General features: G+C 40.6%; 2 protein-coding genes across 2 annotated transcripts; both read left to right on the forward strand.

Moving 5' to 3' along the window:
* The first annotated feature begins 34 nt into the window (after positions 1-34).
* On the forward strand, positions 35-20,428 carry LOC120300180 (protocadherin alpha-5-like). The gene is made up of 2 exons (XM_039325834.1): positions 35-2,844; positions 20,263-20,428. Exons 1-2 carry the CDS (start codon positions 484-486, stop codon positions 20,335-20,337), a joined length of 2,436 nt encoding a protein of 811 aa, XP_039181768.1. The 5' UTR covers positions 35-483; the 3' UTR covers positions 20,338-20,428.
* LOC120300179 (protocadherin alpha-1-like) lies at positions 4,868-16,279 on the forward strand. The gene is made up of 2 exons (XM_039325832.1): positions 4,868-10,662; positions 15,482-16,279. The coding sequence occupies exons 1-2, from the start codon at positions 8,302-8,304 to the stop codon at positions 15,557-15,559; spliced, it is 2,439 nt and encodes an 812-aa protein (XP_039181766.1). The 5' UTR covers positions 4,868-8,301; the 3' UTR covers positions 15,560-16,279.
* Positions 20,429-20,567: the final 139 nt, after the last annotated feature.

Consider the following 20,567-nt stretch of genomic DNA (forward strand, 5'->3'; position numbering starts at 1 on the left):
AGGGCAATAAGGATTATGGGGTGGGAAAAAAAGAGAAATTGAAAAATGTGTTTATAACTTTGAGATAAGAAAATTTTATTGAGGGTGCATTTTATTAGCATCCTTGAAGAAGCTGAAGGCATATCATACAGAAGAAACCTTTGACTTGTTTCCTTGGTCCCAGGGTGGAGGAAATAAAACTGGACAATTACTGTCTGTTACACGCACAGACAAACATTCACTGTCAGATGGTTTCTTTACCTGGGCTACTCTATCTGAGGAAACAAAAACTACAGTAAAGGTTTTATAAAAAAAACCTGATTGATCCTCTAGATTCAAGGTTGGCTAGTGGTGACCGAGTTCATGAAATCTCAACAAGCCAAGATCCAACCTATGAAAGATTGCCAGTATGACTGGGCTACGGGGGCTCCGCTCCTGACCCCTTGAAGGCAAGGTATTTAGAGGAAAAGAGAAGGGCTTGCGGGTGCTGTGCCTGTGTCTGCGATGCTTACCTGGCCGACGGGGCTGCTGCAGCTGCTTCTGCTCCAGACCGCCTGGAAAATGGGGAGCGGCCAGCTCCATTATTCTGTGCTGGAGGAATCCCAGCACGGCACCTTTGTGGGCCGCATCGCCCAGGCTCTGGGGTTGGAGGTGAGCGAGCTGGTGCCTCGGATGTTCCGGATGCTGTCCAAAGGAGAGAAGGACTATTTTGAGGTAAACCTGCAGAATGGGATCTTGTTTGTAAATTCCCGGATAGACAGGGAGGAGCTGTGTGCCAAGACTGCAGACTGTGTCCTTCATCTGGAGGTGATTGTGGAGAAACCTCTGAGGTTCTTCCATGTGGAGGTGGAAGTCAAAGACATGAATGACAATGCTCCCATCTTCTCTGCCAGGGAACAGATCCTGAGTATGGCTGAACTCACAACAGCATCTGGTACCCGATTCCCCTTAGAGAGAGCATCTGATGCAGATATTGGTACTAATGCTCTGTTAACTTACAAGCTTACTACAAACAATCATTTTGCTCTTGATACAGGAAATGATGAAGATGGGAGTAAATCTGTAGTACTTGTGTTAAAGGTTCCACTTGACAGGGAGGAGAGCCCTATGCATCATTTAGTACTGACAGCCACTGATGGGGGTGAACCAAAACTCACAGGAACTGTTCAGCTGCTCATCAGTGTGCTTGATATTAATGACAACCCTCCTGTATTTAACCAATCTGTTTATAGGGTAAAGTTGCTAGAAAATATAGCTAGTGGCTCATTAGTTATTAATCTGAATGCTACAGACATAGATGAGGGGATTAATAGGGAAATCTCTTATTTTTTTAGTAATAGCCTACCTCTGGATGTCACAAAGCTATTTACTATGAATTCTGAAACAGGTGAAATCAGACTGATTGGAAAATTGGACTATGAAGATATTCAATGCTATGAACTTCCAATTGTAGCAGAAGATAAAGGCAGTTCTCCATTATCAGGACATTGTGAAGTTTTTGTTGATGTTTTGGACATGAATGACAATATTCCAGAATTATCTGTGAATTCTCTCTCTGTGCCACTGCCAGAGGACTCCCCTCCAGGGACTGTGGTAGCCATCCTCAGTGCTTCTGACAGGGATTCTGGCACCAATGGACAAATCAGCTGTTTCCTCTTTCCCCCTGGAGTACCCTTCAGACTTGAGTCCACATTCAAGAACTACTACTCCCTGACTGTTGGTGCAGTCCTAGATCGAGAGCAGGTGGCTGAGTACAGGATGGTTGTGACAGTGGAAGATCAAGGCGTTCCACCCCTGTCTTCTAGTATCAGCCTCTTAGTGCCTATCGGTGACATAAATGACAATGCTCCAACTTTCCCACAGCCCTCCTACACAGTCTTTGTGAAGGAGAATAATCCCCCTGGTGCTCACATCTTCACAGTATCTGCCTTGGACCCAGACGTAGCTGAGAATGCCCTGATCACCTATTGGATAGACGAGAAGCTGTGGCCATTGTCAAGTTACATCTCTGTACATTCGGAGAGTGGAAAGCTCTATGCCCTGCAGTCCTTGGACTATGAGGAGTTGAAACTGGTGGAGTTCCAAGTGAGAGCCAAGGATGCTGGAATGCCCTCCTTGTGTGGCAATGCAACTGTTCAAGTCTTTGTGCTGGACGAGAACGACAATGCACCTGCTGTGTCAGGATCATCAGAAGAGAACCTGATTCTTCTAGTGGTCCCTGTGATGCCTGGGCATATTGTAGGCAAGATCCATGCCTTGGATGCGGATTCTGGATACAATGCGTGGCTCAGGTATGAACTGGTTGAAGAAAGCAGTAGTCCATGGTCTCTGGGCCAGTATAGCGGTGAGGTGAGCACCAAATATTCTCTGGAGGAGTCAGAAGGCGGCAAAATCCAGAGTGTTCTGGTTCTGGTGAAGGACCATGGGAAGCCTCAGCTGTCAGCCACAGCTACCCTGAGTGTATCTCTGGTGACAAATGGTCAGACAATTAAAACGGATATTAATCTTTGGAGGTCAGCGGAGAGCTTTGTACCCCTGGTGGACTCGATCAACATCTATCTGATCATTGCCATCTGCTCTGTTTCCAGCCTCTTCTTGCTGGCCATTCTCATCTACGTGGCCCTGCGATGCCACTGCAAGGCAAAGGAATCCATGGTTTATGGCCCTGGCATGGCCACCCTGGTCTGTGCCAGTGAAGTGGGCAGCTGGTCCTATTCCAATCGCCACAGCCACATCCTGGCAGGGGTGAGTGCAGAGGCTGGTGCCAAGAGTGACCTTATGATTTTCAGTCCCAACATTCCCGTTTTTGCAAATAATGGGGAAGTTAGGAATGGGACAGAATTGCTCACAGATTCAGCTAAAGAGGTGAGTTTCTAGTTTTGTTTGATATTCATTAAAAGTCATATTTCTGTTGTATCACTTTAGGATCAGTCTATCTATCTATCTATCTATCTATCTATCTATCTATCTATCTATCTATCTATGTCTATCATCTGTCTATCTTTATCATTTTACATTTACACTAATGGTCTCTAGTACTTGGTTTGCTAATCTGGATAGTTATTTGAAAATCTATAATATTTTTTGTAAGGAAATATTTTTGGAATGATAGTGATATTCAAAGATATGCTTCAAAATCATATTTTATTTGTCTACATCAGTGGTTCTCAACCTTTCTAATGCCGTGACCCCATAATACAGTTCCCCATGTTCTGGTGACCCCCAAGTGGGTGTAGCCACCAATAAGAGGGAGTAGGACAGCTAGGGAAAAGGGAAAAAAATGGTGGACAGCATGGTTTGGCGACCCCCGTGAAATGGTCATTCGACCCCAAATGGGGTCCCAACCCACAGGTTGAGAACCACTGGTCTATATGATATAAAAGTAAATTTTATTCTTCTATTTGTCTTATATTAATTCTTTGCGGATTCTAGCAATGTTTCTCAGACTTGGTAGCTTTCAGATATGTGGACTTGAACTCCCAGAATTCTCAGAAACAGGAATTAATGGAGATGAAGCTCCTACCCTTTTAAACTGCCAAGGCTGGGAACTGAAATACTAATCTGTAGCTCATAAAGCAGTCAACCAATACATTCTAGACATCCACACGGAGTTTTGCAGGACAGTTTTTATCAGGCTAGCCTTTTTGTTTCATTAAATAACTTCCTCAGTAAATTGGTGGGAATAGATGATGTCCCATAAGATTTTCTTGGGAACAATATAGATGCGGTCTGCCTTTGTCTTTGGCTAAATTTTGTTAGCTTTCCAATTTAGCCCATAACCCAGATGTCTCCGGTTGGTCTCCAATCCAAACACTCAAAATATCCAGATGTAACAACTGGAGAACCCATAGGCTCCCAATAGAAAATGGGTGAAATCTTGGAAGATAACAGTTCCAAGACTATAACCTGATGAGTGAAGAAAATAAAAAAAGGTTCTCAAAAATGTGGATTGAATCGTTTCTTAAATGGATGAATCTTTATACACAGTGAATTGAGCACCATATAGCAGGAGGCTTAAGATCTTGGCCAACAGTTAATTGCTGCAGACATGTAAGTATTGCCTTTATGGGTTGGAAATCTGATTAATTTGTTGTGCCCTTTGTCAGAAGTTCATTTATTTGACGGCTACAGAAGGCCAATGTTTGAAAGTAAATACCAGCATTTGCTCAATAGATCTACTGTTAATATATCAATTACGGAAAAAGCTTTTTGGTGAAAGTTAGGACTTCTATTTTAGAAAACTAATTTCTAATTTTTTCCTAAGCCAGTGTTTCCCAAACTTGACAATTTTAAGGCATGAGGAATTCAACTCCCAGAATTCCACAGCCAGCAACGCTGGCTGTGGAATTCTGGGAGTTGAAGTCCACATGCCTTAAAATTGTCAAGTTTGGGAAACACTGTCCTAAGCAAAAATAGGCTGGTGGAATTTAGATTTAGAAAGAGGCAGGAACATATCACTGGTAACACAATAGAGAAGCAAAAATATATTGCTGCTTAGTTTCTTTAAAGATAAATTGGGCAGGCTATTCCTTATTGCTCCTGCATCTGATTTGCATAAAGGTATTATCATGTAACAGCATTTTCAGCCTTAGCAGACAATAGACTCTGTAGGACAGATAGGCAGAAGATGAGAAGAACTCATCCATAAAAACCAACCAGCAATTAGAATACACAATGAAAGCTCATTAATAAACACATGGACAGTCTCAACCAGTTTCAACTGGGAAACTGTGAACCTAGACCAGGGGTCTGCAACTTTGACAGCTTTCAGACTTGTGGATTTCAGCTCCCAGAATTCCTGAGCCAGCATAGCTGGCTGAGGAATTCTGGGAGCTGAAGTCCACAAGTCTTAAAGTTGTCAAGGTTGCAGACCCCTGACCCAGACCAAGTTGAATCCAAAAATGCTATAGAATTTGTGGAAACTTGGCACTCAGACAAATCAGTCATCAACAGACACAAAAAGATAAACCACAATTATATACCATCACAAGAGACAATAAAAAGTTAAAAGAAGGAAAAAGTCAAAAACAGATCCTCTCCAACAGTCAACACACCCAGGTAAGCAGGGATTAACAGCAGAGAATGAAGCAGAAAACAATACCCTAATCAAGGAACCACCAAGGAGAAAACCCCACCCCCACCAGCAAGGCAAGCTACCTTAAGGGAGCAAAACTCACATTCAGTAGCACTGGTGATATTACCTAGTTAGGTAATAAAAGGTCTGCAAGCAAACAACCACCTCCAAAAGCAGCAAGGATTCCATACTTCATCCCTGAGCTACATATATTCTCTTCTATTGGCAGACGGTAGTCAACAGATAAAGCAAGTAATTTTCTCCACACCCTATTGTGAAAAACTGAACAAAAAGCCACTTTCTGGTTGACAAAGACAGGATGAAAGAGTGCTTGCCAACCTGAGCTATTTTAAGATGCATAGGGTTCAACTCTGGAATTTTCCAGCCATGGCTATGGCTAAGAATTCTCTTAAGTTGAAGATGACAAATGTAAAGTTGCTCAGGTTGGGAAAACTGGCATAAAGGAAGGCCTCTTGGAAAAGCTTGACTATTCCTTAGCCAGATGTACAAGTCACAGGCTGCCTCTCAAATAAAGGTTCAGCCATGTTTTGATGAGGTTGACTATCCTCCTTCAGGATAAGATTGAATGATGAAAGAAGGTCGCTGTCTATATGGGAATCTATAATAAAATCTCCATAATGGGCAACGTCTTTATCGTATTAATATATAATCAGTTGCCTCTCTGCTGGTTCGAAGTAACTTCTCTCTATATATCCCCTGGAGTCAAGCCTTTTAGTATTTAGAGCCCAAATATCACATCCAGGTGGAATAAACTCCAGCCTTAATGGCTAATGCTTCAGTTTTTGAAGCATTGCAGAATAAATTGAGTTGTCTAATATGAAAAAGTGGCATGTTCAAACAATCACTGAATACCATTCTAAAGTGGGAATTGCCTGATGCTATTTCTGAGTTTGTGCACTGGACTATCAGTTTGGATAGTTGGTGTGCTTGAGGGGCAATCACAGAAAAGAGAAGATTGACGAATTCTCCAAAGCACCTGAGGGCAGGACAAGAAGCAATGGGTGGAAGCTCATTAAGGAGAAATTTCCTAACAGTGAGTATAATTAATGAATGGAACAGCTTATATTCAAGAATTGGGATAATCCATCGCTGAGATCTTCAAGAAAAATTGGACAGTTATTTGTCTGGGATGCAGTAAGGTCTCCTGCCTTGAGCAGGGGATTGGACTAGAGCAGTGCCCCCCCCCCAATCTTTTGGGCATAGGGACCAGTTCCGGATAGGGGTTTTTCCACGGACCAGAGAGGGCGTGGTTTCATTTGTTGCCTGCATCCTGCAAATGGGGCTTTGCTTGTTTGTGTGGCCTGGTTTCTGGCATGTCGCATCCTGGTGCTTGTCCACAGACTGGGGGTTGGGGACCCCTGGACTAGAAGACCTCCCAGGTCCCTTTCAGCTCTATGATTCTATGTTTTCTATGATCCCAGTTAAAATGGCTGTTAGAAATCTTTTTGTGAAACGGGAAGATTAGGACAACATCTAGGGGCCCAATTTTTAAGTCAATGATCAGTGCTAAGGAGTCACAGGAATGGAAAGAGATCAGGTACAGAAATTGGAGGAAATAAGAACTCTGACCCTTCCAACAGCTTGTCGACTTTTCTGATTGCATGTTGCAGTGAGAAAAAAAATGCACAGAGGTTATCCAATTCCAACAGTTCTAAATCAAACTGGTTCAGGAAAAAGATAAAATTGGGCTCAATCTATTTAGTGTGTTGTTGTTGTTGTTAATTGCGAAGTCGTGTCCGACCCATCGCGACCCCATGGACAACGTTCCTCCATGTCTTCCTGTCCTCTACCATCTTCTGGAGTCCATTTAGTGTGCCAGTCTATTTAGTGTGCCAGTCTGCTATTTCCAACATAGTAACTGTGCAGAAGGTAAAATGATAAATGTCATAATTAGAGTTAGCCACATTGTTGATTTGGAGGCTAACACTGAGCTGGCTAATTGACTTAAGTGTGAGCTTGATGGCCTGCATATTTATTAACTCTATAGCTGGCTTGAAACTTTTACTTAAAACAAGTTGATCAACAGGTCCTCATCAGACTGGAGGCAACTATGAAAGGTTAAGCTCCTGTGACCACTACTTGGCAGGAAATCAGAGGGCTCCTAATTTTACATGGTTAAACCAGTGTCCATTTTTTAAAATTTATTTAGTATACATGAAGAGGGGAAAAAATACAAATACAAAAATACAACCTGATGCAAGGTTGAGAACTGATAGTTTTCTAAGTCTTGCCAATTAAATTGCTTTATGTGCATTGTTGTTGAAATTATTATGTCAGTATCGTTATGGCAAGCAAAAAGGGAATAGATTTCTATGATTATTCAATTCCTCATAATTTAAAAAATATTATAAATGAAAGACTTAAATAGACATCAAATTAAATGTTTTGGAAATTCATATACTGCTTGGCTTTTCATTTATCTGAATTATTTAAGAACTCCATACCCTGGGCAAGAAACAGAAAGTAACATGGACAGTATTTCATATTTATCTCTTATCTTTTATGTACCTTGTTGATACTGATGTTTTATTATTCTTCATTTTGCTCATAACTAGTTCATATGGTTGAAGCCAATTCAATGCTCCCTCAATAGCACCATGGTACATCTGGGAACAATGGATGAGATCACAAAAGTTACAGATAGTTACATGTCTCATTCCTATCCATACAAATAAAAGTACTAAACAAATATATGGGGTGACTTAATATAATATTTAATTACATTTTGTTAATGACTGCAGGGGATTAATCTCTTATATTTGGGTTAGCTTTTCATTTATGTGGTGAGGAATGTACTTGCACTGCATGTAACCGTGCATAAAGACTGGATATTCTTAGAAATCTTTCGTGAATACAGGCTGAAATCTGTTTGAAATTGAGACACACGAAGTCGCTGTTTCCTAAGCCCTCCTATCACAGACGCTGAATATAGAATGGAGGTCTGTTTCTCCATTTTGAAACGTGGTCACAAGAGGTCGCTGTTTCCTAAGGAAAGCCTCTTAAGTGAAACTGAAAACGCAGAGCCCCTCCCTTAAAGGGACCGACATTCCTGCCGGCCAGATCCACAAGGGAAATATCGAACAACAGAAATCTCAACAAGCCAAGATCCAACCTATGAAAGCATTGCCAGTATGGCTGGGCTACGTGGGCTGCACTCCTGACCCCTTGAAGGCAAGATATTTAAAGAAAAAAGAGAGGGGCTTGCGGGTGCTGTGCCTGTGTCTGCGATGCTTACCTGGCCGACGGGGCTGCTGCAGCTGCTTCTGCTCCAGACCGCCTGGAAAATGGGGAGCGGCCAGCTCCATTATTCTGTGCTGGAGGAATCCCAGCACGGCACCTTTGTGGGCCGCATCGCCCAGGATCTGGGGTTGGAGGTGAGCGAGCTGGTGCCTCGGATGTTCCGGATGCTGTCCAAAGGAGAGAAGGACTATTTTGAGGTAAACCTGCAGAATGGGATCTTGTTTGTAAATTCCCGGATAGACAGGGAGGAGCTGTGTGCCAAGACTGCAGACTGTGTCCTTCATCTGGAGGTGATTGTGGAGAAACCTTTGAGGTTCTTCCATGTGGAGGTGGAAGTCAATGATATGAATGACAATGCTCCCGTTTTCTCTGCCAGGGAACAGATCCTGAGCATGGCTGAATTTACAACAGCATCTGGTACCCGATTCCTCTTAGAAGGAGCCTCTGATGCAGATATTGGCACTAATGCTCTGTTAAATTACAAGCTCAGCCCAAACAACCATTTTGCTCTTGATTCAGGAAATGATAAAGATGAGAGTAAATCTGTACTACTTGTATTAAAGGTTCCACTTGACAGGGAGGAGAGCCCTGTGCATCATTTAATACTGACAGCCACTGATGGGGGTGAACCAAAACTCACAGGAACTGTCCAGCTAGTCATCAATGTGCTGGATGTTAATGACAACCCTCCTGTATTTAACCAATCTGTTTATAGGATAAAGTTGCTAGAAAATTCAGCTAGTGGGTCATTAGTTGTTACTCTGGATGCAACAGATTTAGATGAGGGGATTAACAGGGAAATCTTTTATTCTTTTCATGATAGTGTCCCTCTACATGTCACAAAATTGTTCAGTATAAATTCTGATACTGGGGAAATCAGAGTAATTGGAAAATTGGATTATGAAGAAAGTAAGTTCTATGAACTTCCAATTGTTGCAGAAGATAAAGGCAATTCTCCATTATCAGGGCACTGTAAAGTTCTCATTGAAGTGTTGGACATGAATGACAATATTCCAGAAATATCTGTGAATTCTCTCTCTGTGCCACTGCCAGAGGACTCCCCTCCAGGGATTGTGGTAGCCATCCTCAGTGCTTCTGACAGGGATTCTGGCACCAATGGACAAATCAACTGTTTCCTCTTGCCCCCTGGAGTACCCTTCACACTCGAGTCCACATTCAAGAACTACTACTCCCTGACTGTTGGTGCAGTCCTAGATCGAGAGCAGGTGGCTGAGTACAGGATGGTTGTGACAGTGGAAGATCAAGGCGTTCCACCCCTGTCTTCTAGCATCAGCCTCTTAGTGCCTATCAGTGACATAAATGATAATGCTCCAGCCTTCACACAGCCCTCCTACACAGTCTTTGTGAAGGAGAACAATCCCCCTGGTTCTCACATCTTCACAGTATCTGCCTCAGACCCAGATGTTGCTGAGAATGCCCTGACCACCTATTGGATAGAAGAGAAGCTGTGGCCATTGTCAAGCTACATCTCTGTACATTCGGAGAGTGGAAAGCTCTATGCTCTGCAGTCCTTGGACTATGAGGAGTTGAAACTGGTGGAGTTCCAAGTGAGAGCCAAGGATGCTGGAATGCCCTCCTTGTGTGGCAATGCGACTGTTCAGGTCTTTGTGCTGGATGAGAACGACAATGTACCTGTTGTGTCAGAATCATCAGAAGAGAACCTGATTCTTCTAGTGGTCCCCGTGATGCCTGGGCATATTGTAGGCAAGATCCATGCCTTGGATGCAGATTCTGGATACAATGCGTGGCTCAGGTACGAACTGGTTGAAGAAAGCAGTGGTCCATGGTCTGTGGGCCAGTATAGCGGTGAGGTGAGTACCAAATATTCTCTGGAGGAGTCAGAAGGCAGCAAAATCCAGAGTGTTCTGGTTCTGGTAAAGGACCATGGGAAGCCTCAGCTGTCAGCCACAGCCACCCTGAGTGTGTCACTGGTGACGAGTGGTCAGACAATCAAAACGGATATTAATCTTCAAAGACCAGTGGAGACCTTCCTGCCTCTGGTCGACTCAATCAACATCTATCTGATCATTGCCATCTGCTCTGTTTCCAGCCTCTTCTTCTTGGCCATTCTCATCTACGTGGCCCTGCGATGCCACTGCAAGGCAAAGGAATCCATGGTTTATGGCCCTGGCATGGCCACCCTGGTCTGTGCCAGTGAAGTGGGCAGCTGGTCCTATTCCAATCGCCACAGCCACATCCTGGCAGGGGTGAGCACAGAGGCTGGTGCCAAGAGTGACCTTATGATTTTCAGTCCCAACATTCCTGTCTTTTCAGATAATGGGGAACTAATCAATGGGGTTGATGTGCCCCCAGATTCTACTAAAAAGGTGAGTCCAGCTCTCATCCGCCCAGTCTCCTATTTCTATGCTTATCATTTAGGATTAGTCTTGGGACAAGGTTGTTAGGTTTTGACACTGATGGAAAATAAATTGATTTACAAATCATTAATATTTTCTATGAAGAAATATTTTTCCAGTTTGAGGAGCTATGGAAAGAAAGTTTGTAGTTTACTTGATATTAAATGAATCTGTCTTATAATGATAGTAAACACAAGTAGGCTTTTCACCTGATATTATCATTTTGCCATGCCAAGGTATTTTTCATCTTTGTCTTGTATACAGGTAGACATTAATGAAATATTTTTTTTGTTGATTTTATTATTTGATGAATCTGTTCTCAATTTGATGCCTCTTTTTGTAACAATATGTCTGCTGCATGGTTTGGAAACTTGCTGAACATTATTAATCTGCTAAGTGCATAGATTTATATTTGTAAGTTTTTTCATATTGTTGATAAATTTAGAAATAGAAAGTATAATATTGGACCATAAAACGTTATTAAAATTGAATTTGGAAATAAACATGTAAAACATGGTATGATCCAGTGGGCAAAGAATTTTGAATATAATGTGGCGTTTGAACAATGGGAGAATATATGGATAAATGGCTTAAAATTAAATCACATTAAATTATAACCTAAAATAAAAATTTTACAAAATAATGTATCACTGGTATTTAACACCAGATAAGTTATCTAGAATGTATAAAGGTATTTCAAATGAATGTTGGCAATGTAAATGTAAAGATGGGACTTCTTATCATTTATGGTGGACATGTGATAACACAAAGAAATATTGGAGTAGGATTCATATATTAATGGAGAAAATTCTTAAAATGAACATAAAGATTAAACCAGAAACTTTCCATCTGGGCCTAATGGAAGGAGAACTAGGGTAAAAAATTGGAACTCTGATTTTATATATGGTCACGGCAGCAAGATTGCTCTATGCACAAAACTGGAAGGAGGCAAAACTTCGTGGCTAACTAATACTTGGCAGTAGATCCCAAGACTCCCACTTTACATGGCTAAAGTTATTTCTCTTTAGCCAAGGAAGGGAGGAGGAGAAGGAGAGCATGAGAGAGAGAGAGCCTCTGAAATGAATATTTAAAACAAAGGAAAACGAGGACATCAGTAGTTAATTATTATGTTGACTAATATAATATTGACTTCACTTTATCTTATGTAAATAAATAAGATAAATCCATATTTGTTAATACGATGAATTCATTTTTTCCCATTTAATTCTAAATATGGCCTCGACTTCAACCCTAACACCACCACTGCCACTCAAATAGGCTGCTTCACATTGTCCCAGAGAAGTCCAAGACTTGGGGAACAGTATGATTTCCCTATGACCCAGCACTCCCCAACATCTGCCATGAGCCACAGTGTTTTCTTCCAGTTGACAGGCCCCAATGCTCTTCTGAAGCCTCTTTAGCCTCCAAAAACAACACCATGCCCCATTTGCATGTAATTTTTGGATGTTCCACAGGTTGTGCACCTACCTCTCCCATGATTTCTGGAGGGTCAAAAGGTAATCGAAGAGCACACCCCATTCTCATTCAACCTTCACAGCCTGCAAAAATTATGTGAGAAGAATAGTTTTCAAGAATAGTTGTTGTCAGAAGTTGATGATTGCCGATATGTCATCCAAAATGTTGTGTGTCATCCTTGACATAGATATCAAAGGTTCGCCATTGCTTCTCTAATGTGACAATTATCCATGTTTATGCTCCCAAATCTGATGCAGAAAAAGAGGAAGTTAATAAGTTTTATAGTCACATTCAATTTGAATGTTCAATAGAACTTGCAAGCAGAATGTGCTGCTTATGGATATTGTGATGCCAAAGTTAGAAAAACTGAGGAAGAAAATAGAGTTGGACTCTGTGGCCTAGAAAATGGAAATGAAATAAGAGAACCACATATCAATTTCTGTCAATCCAAAGATTTCTTCCTTGCTAATAACATCTTCCAAAAACAACAAAACCCACCCTAGCAATAGCACTAAGCAATAGCATTTAGACTTATATATTGCTGCATAGTGCTTTACAACCCTCTTTGAGCAGTTTACAAATGTCAGCATATTGCCCCCTCCCCAACAGTTTGGGTCCTCATTTCACTAACCTCGGAATGATGGAAGGCTGAGCCAGTCAAGGTCAAACTCTTGGTAGTGGGCCGAATTAAACTGCAATACTACATGGGGGTGCAATGGCTCAGCGGTTAAAGACACTCAGATTGTCAGCTGGAAAGCTGACAGCCCGAGTTTGAGACCCAAGCACGTGCAATGGGATGAACTCCTGTTCAAGATCGAAGCACTATGTGACAGGGTGATTTCTCATTACTTGCCCCAGGTCCTGCCCACCTAGCAGTTTGAAAGCATGCAAATGCGAGTAAATAGATATCACTTTGGTGGGAAGGTAATCGCATTCCATGTGCTTTTGGCATATAGCTGTGCTGGCCACATGACACCAAAAAATGTTTTCAGACAATGCTGGCTCCCTCGGCCAAGAAACGGAGAGGAGCACTGCATCCTAGTGTTGGCATGCCTGGTTAGGAAAACCTTTACCTTTATTTTACTGCATTCTAACTTTCACCACCCCACGCCTATATTCATGGACATATCCAGATGGAGTATGCAGAAACTGACTTGACTATATCATTGGTACAAGGAGGTAGAAGAGCTCAGCTCTAAGAACAAAGACTTGGCCAGGGGCTGGCTGTACCATTTCCAAGGAGAACAGAGTTGCTTTGCTATCCCCTGAACATCAAAGGGACTGTAGAATAAACAGTTCCATAGAACAAAAATAGAAATTTCCCAGAAAAGACGCCAGAGCCAAGAAAGACAAAGAGGTCAGGACTGAACCTAACAAGGAATTTCGAGGAACTTCTAGAAGAGACCAGAAGCAGTATTACAAGATCTGTGAGAACATGTAAATGGAAACAGACGTGGGGGAAAAAGTGAATATCTTTAAAAAAATCTCCAAACTCAAAAGGAGGTTCCAACTTTGAATTGCACTAATGGGGAGAAAGTAACTGATTCAAAAAACTCAAGTGAAAGGAGTCATAGCAGTGTGTTTTCCGCTGTTTTGAGGAAGCTTCACTGGATCCATTTGTACTTGACCATTTTGTCTAGTTTCCAAAAGGAGGAGGAGAAGGTGGTAATGCTACAATTATAGAGGGTCCTGGAGATAACTGGTTATTTGGACTTCTTTCAGTCAGGTTTCTGGCCTGGACATAGCTTGGTTATGCTGGTGTATGACCTTTGGTAGAACTGGGATGGTGGTTGTGCAATCAAGCTGGTTCTTCATTTTCAAATAATATAATTTTATTAAACCTATTGGAGTATAAAGTACAAATGAAAATAGTGGGAAAAGGAGAAAGAGAGAAGTGTAGGATGAAGGGGACAAAAGAAACAGTATTTGTCCATCAACCTAGAAGAAAAGTCTCTGGTTTAATTTGTATATTCATTTTAAAAATCTTCTCTATTAAAATATGAATCTTACCCCAGTATTTTTTTGCTTTGTCACAAGTCTACCAAAAATGATAGAAAGTTCCTTCTTTATATTTACATTTCCAACACACATATGAAATATCTTTATACATCTTTGACAATTTATTGGGTGTTAAATATCAACGGTAAATCATTTTATAAAAAAAAATCTTTAAAGTTATAGTTTAGTGTAAATTTCAAACCTTTGTCCATCTGTGTTTCTGTTGTTCCAAGTATTATATCCCAAATTCTTTGCCTACTGAATCATACATTGTTTCACATATTCATTATCCAAATTCAACTTCAGTGACAGTTTATAAACCTTGGCAATATGTTCATCATTACTACACAATATGATTTCAAATTCAGTTTCACAAGGTCAGACCCATAACTTTTTTTGTTTAGTTTAAACCTTTGTTTTAATTATATAAATGCAAACCAATGACAGACACGTTCTTCTGACTCTAACTCTTCTTTTGATTTAAAAATAGTCTCCTCTTGAATGAAAGATATTATTTGACCATAAGTACACCAATTGAGTTCGCCAATGTTTCTTTTCTGGAGTGATACCTAAAGGCTTACCTTTATAGAGGGTCTTGTTTTATATTTATTACAAACCCTTAGGATGTTATAACAAAACAATTCTTAAAGTCAAGATTCATCTTAACCTTGTCATACCACAAGTAGGCATGCCATCCAAATCTTAATTCATGACCCTCTAATTCAAGTAATCTCTTGTTTTAGAGAGTTGCCCATTTTCATAAAGACCAAATATCATAGTACATTTTCAACTTAAAGCTCCTCTTCCTTTGGCAACTTGTACGTTGTATGTAATTATTGTTTTTTTCCCCTTGTCATATGAATTTACAATATCTTTTTGCCATTTTTTAAATGGGGTATCAGTTGACAATATTGGTAAAGTCTGAAATAAAAATAACATCTTTGATAAAACATCAATAAAAAGTATCAAATCTTAATAAGGTCTTTTTAATGCAATCCCATACAAGTACAAAATTGTTTTGAAATAATTTGGAGTTTGTATTTGTCCATGTAACTCCAAGGTATTTAATCCTTTTCTCCATCTTAAAACCTGACTCTCTTGTCAATATTTCATGTTCTTGAGAAGCCATATTCTTAACATGCACTTTTGTTTTCTGTTTATTTGTTTTGAAGCCTGTTAAAGCTCCAAAGTCATTTAGCTTCTTTGTCAAGTGTTTTGGGGTCTTGCAAGAATATATAACTAAGTCATCAGTGAAAATGCTCAATTTATAACTTGTTTTCTGATTTTAATTCCCGTAATGTTCTCATCCTTTCAGATACCGCTGTTCAAAACTTCCAACACTTACATAAATAACAGGGGAGATAGAGGACATCCTTGTCTCGTATTCTTTTGAATTTCACATGTTTTAGTTAATTTCCATTAATGATAATGTTTGCTTGCTATGATGGGTATATTGTCTTATCCCCTTGGATAAATTTCTCTCCAAAATCCATGTCTTCCAAAACCTTAAATATAAAATCCCAATTTAAGTTATCAAAAGCTTTCTCTGCATCCAGAAATATTAGAGCTGCTTGCTTCTCATTATGAAATTGTAAATATTCAACAACATTCAAAACAGTACTCACTCACTCATTGTCTCTCAATTGTCTTTCTGGCAAAAAGCCAGATTAGCCTTCATGACTGTAAGGCTGTAGAAATTTCTTCAACCCTTCTGCTAGTATTGCAGTAAAAAAAATTATATAGTAATTGTTTAATAATAAAATCAGTATATAATTTTTTATCCTCAGAACATCTTGACCCTCCTTAGGTAATAACACAATATTAGCTTCTTTTCAAGTTTGAGGTATCTCTATATCCTATAGTACAGAATTCATTACATCCTTTAATGGCTTAGGAGTTACTTCTCAAAATATTTGTTATATTGGCTTGTGAGGCTGTCTGGAGCTGGAGCTTTACCTATTTTCATTTTTTAATAGCTTCTGATATTTCAAAGGTAGTTACTGGAATCACATTGGTTCTTTTTGATCTCTCACTACATTTTGCTAGCATCAACCATAGCATCTTTCGGGCCTGCCTGAAGAGATAGGTGCCGGGAGGTACAGTATTGCAAGAATTTTCCTCCTTTTCCTATGGTTGGGCTCAGTTGGTGGTGTTGGGAGAGGCGAAATTGAATCTGAAGCCCTTGGTGGATGGGGTACTTCAGAACTCTACTGAATATTCTATTCCCTTTGGTTTAACCTCTACATGAAGGCACTGGGTGAGGTCCTATGATGAATAGTGGTCAGATACCATCAATATGTGGTTAAAAGCCAATTATTTACCTTGACCCCAGACTGATCAGGCAGTATGGCCTGAAGGCTGTGGGAGACTGGATGGAAAGAAAAAGGTTTAGACTCAACCCTGATAAAAACTAAGTGGCTAAGAGTTCTGGGACACCCTGACACTAGGGACTTTTCATTTTACAAGTCCTCATTTAACAATCATTCAAAATTATGATGGTGCTGAAGGGACTAATGACCCATGCCCAAAGTTATAGTTATTGTAGCACTCCTATAGTCACGTGACTGTGATCTGGCTGCTTGGTAACCCATTCGCCCTTTGCAATTTTTCCTACTGGTTTCCCCAGAAGTTCAGTGGGAAAGCTAGCAGAGATGATTGCAAACTGCCACCATGTGCTCTCTTTTCTGGGACTGGCTGAGAAAGGTCCATCCCAAAAGCCAAACAGGATTTTGATATGGAGTGCTTACAGTGTGGGGCACTTGCAGCCATGCTACAAAGGCAAGAGGATTCCACCTTGTTTCTGGAAACTGGCTAAAAAAGATCCAACCCAAAAACCAAGTAGGATTTTCAGCCATGGAGGATTTTCAGCCCCAGAGTGGAGAAAGTGGTAGTAATATAATGAATGCAAAGTGCCTCCCAGGGAGGCCCTGGGGGATGTGGCAAAGGTCCGGCACAGGCTGCCTGTGAGTGTTTCCCTGCTTTTGGGCTGAAAATTCTGCTTGAGTTTCAGCAGGAATTTTCAGCTGTGGAACTTGTGAGACACTTGTGCATAGCCTGTGCCAGGCTTTCTTTACCTGGACCTTTTTCAATTTAATGACCCACAAGATCTCTTACTTGACTGCAACTGCAAGTGCCACGATTACCGTTGTTGAATAAAATGGGGTCGTGATGTTTTGCTTAATAATTGCTTCACTCAACAACAAAGATTCCAGCCCCTATTGTGATAGTACTCAACAACAAAGATTCCAGCCCCTATTGTGATAGTAAAGTCCCTTGGACTGCAAGGCGTTCAAACCGGTCAGTCCTAGAAGAGATCAACCCCGACTGCTCTTTAGAAGGCCAGATCCTGAAGTTGAAACTCAAGTACTTTGGCCACCTAATGAGAAGGAAGGATTCACTGGAGAAGAGCCTAATGCTGGGAAAGATTGAGGGCAATAGAAGAAGGGGACGACAGAGAATGAGATGGCTGGATGGAGTCACTGAAGCAGTAGGTGTGGATTTAAATGGACTCCAGAAGATGGTAGAGGACAGGAAGACCTGGAGGAACATTGTCCATGGGGTCGCGACGGGTCGGACACGACTTCGCAATTAAAAACAACAACAATAGTCCTTTCCCCATTGGACTGATGCACAATTTGGGGATTTCTAGGACTCACGGTTCCTGCTTAAGAATCTGGTGGCAGATGCACACCTTAGGAGAAATCCAATTTGTATACCAATTGCCTGGATTGGGAAGTTCTTGAGACAATCATTCATCCTTGGTTGCCTTGTATAAGGACTACTGCAATTCAAGGTGCTGGTTATTACCTGTAAGTATCTTCATGGCATAGGGCTTGGTTGCCTTCTCTGGCTTCTGTCCAGCTGGTATCATTGGGCAGATTTGAACATAGAATATCAAACATAGAATCGTAGGGCTGGAAGGGGCTTCAGAGGCCTTCTAGGCCAACCCCCTATTCAAGGCAGGAGACTTTATACCATACTGGTCAAATGGTTGTCCAGTCTATTTTTGAAAACCTCCAGTGATGGAGCACCCGCAACTCCGGGAGGCAAGCTATTTGAAGAAAATTTCTCCTTTTAGGTTGGATCTCTCTTTAACAAGCTTTCACGCATTACTTCTTATCCTGCCCTCTGGTGCTTTGGAGAATAAGTCAATCCCCTCTTCTCTCTGACAGCCCCTCAAGTAATGGAAGACAGTTATCATGTCTCCACAATCTGCTTCAGTGGGCTAGTCATACCTATCTCCCTCAAATGTTCATTGTAGGATTTAGCCTCCAGACCCTTTATCATCTTCCTTGCTTTGTTGTTCTTCTCTGCACAGTTTCTGGGGTCTCAGCATCTTTTTTGTATCATGGTAACTAGAACTGTTTGCAGTATTTCAAGTCTGGTTTCAGTAGTGCTTTATAAAGTGGCTTTTGCACTTCTCGTGATCTTGATGTTATCCCTCTGTTAATTCAGCCTAGGACTGTATTGGATTTTTGGCAGCCTGCTCATAATTTAGTGGTGGTCTATTAGGACACTTAGATCTCTCTCACGTCCAGGTATACTCAATCCACAGCATATTGATGGTCCAGTAATTTAATCACTTGATCAAAGAATGCAATAAGGTTTGTCTGGCATGATCTGCTTTTAACAAACCTATGCTGGCTTCCAGTAGTCACTTTGTTCATTTCTAGGTGCTCACAAATCCTCTGCCTGATTATCTTTTCCAGGATTTTCCCAGGTATTGGTGTCAAGCTGATTAGCCTATAATTTTCTGGAACAATTTTTTCTTCCTTTTTGTAGGTTGGTATCACATGAGCACTTTTCCAGTTTTGAGGTAAACCTGCAGAATGGGATCTTGTTTGTAAATTCCCGGATAGACAGGGAGGAGCTGTGTGCCAAGACTGCAGACTGTGTCCTTCATCTGGAGGTGATTGTGGAGAAACCTCTGAGGTTCTTCCATTGTGGAGGTTGAAATCAAAGATGTTAATGACAATGCTTCCAGGGAACACATTTTTAGCGTGGCTGAATTATTTTTCACATCTGGTAGAGTATCATAAGGTTGTTTCAGTGCCAGGTAGTTTTCTACCCAAAAAGGGAAATGAAAGTCTCTTCTGCATCAAAAGCAGGGCTTTTTTTTTCTCATAGAACGCCCAGAACGTTCTATGAGAACATTTTTTTTTTGGATGGAACCTTGTAAGGTAGGCAAAGCGGGTTGTGTGACATGTGTGAGTTCCGGCACCTTTTTTTGTTTTTAAGAAAAAAAGCACTGATCAAAAGAATTATATTTTCTAAATTATAGGAAGGAATAATTGCACTACATTTAAAACCCTCTCAAGTACTATATCCAAGGTTGGGCAAAATAGTTACAGTTTCTGATAAATTCAGAAAAGTGCTAATAGGAATTATGGGAGTGGAAAGAAAAGAGAAATTGAAAAATGTGTTTAACCTTGAAATAAAAAGACATGATTGAGGGCGCATTTAATAACATCCCTAAAGAAGCTGAAAGAATATCATACAGAAGAAACCTTTGACTTGTTTTCGTGGGTCCCAAGGAAGAAGAAATAAAAACAGTGGACAATTACTATCTGTTACATGCACAGACAAACATTCACTATCAGAGGGTTTCTGTACCTGGGCTACTCTATCTATCTGAGGGAAAAAAAAACTACAGTAAAGGTTTGTATTAAAAAAAAACCCTCTTGATTCAAGGTTGACTAGTGGTGACTTGACTTCATGAATTCCCCCCCCCCCCCGTAATGAGGTTAATAGATTTGCTACTGTTTTCTTTTGAGCTATGAAAAGTAAAGGTACAAATTCCTTCATGATGGTTAGATGTTTAGTGTGTCTGTACGTGTGTGTGCATAAAGGAAAAAGAAAAATTCTGATGTGAGGTTATTTAGCAACATTAAATCATTTGAAATAAAAAAGAGTAAAGTTTGAATTTCACTATCTTTTCCTTCTCAAAAGATTTAGTACAAGATTATTTATATAAGATAAACAGGGGCCATATGAAATACATAGATTAGATTAATTGCAACATGTAATCTATTTCAGGAATAAGCCAGTTAAGACATCACGTGAGTTTTGAGAACTTGCTTGTCATTTGTCTAATAGGTTCAAGAGCTGCAATATCCAGCCAAGATCTCAGAAATAAAACTGGAAAAGTACTTCTGCTTTCATAGCATTTGAATAACCTTATGCAGTTCTTTGGAAATAATGTCACACTGTTTTATCTTGGTCAAAAGTACTGATTCAAATGGTTTGCAACTAATTCAACTTCTCCCCATCTGTCTGGTGCTCATCTATTGGGAACAATGGGAAAGATGGCCAGAGAACCAGACAAATATTAATTCCATTATAGTGCATTTTCACAGAACTACCAAGGGCTGACTATAAGATCTAAACCAATATAATAGTTA

The sequence above is a fragment of the Crotalus tigris genome, unplaced genomic scaffold (assembly GCF_016545835.1).
Source record: "Crotalus tigris isolate CLP2741 ecotype Arizona unplaced genomic scaffold, ASM1654583v1 scf7180000024339.11422700, whole genome shotgun sequence".
Taxonomy (NCBI): Eukaryota; Metazoa; Chordata; class Lepidosauria; order Squamata; family Viperidae; genus Crotalus; species Crotalus tigris.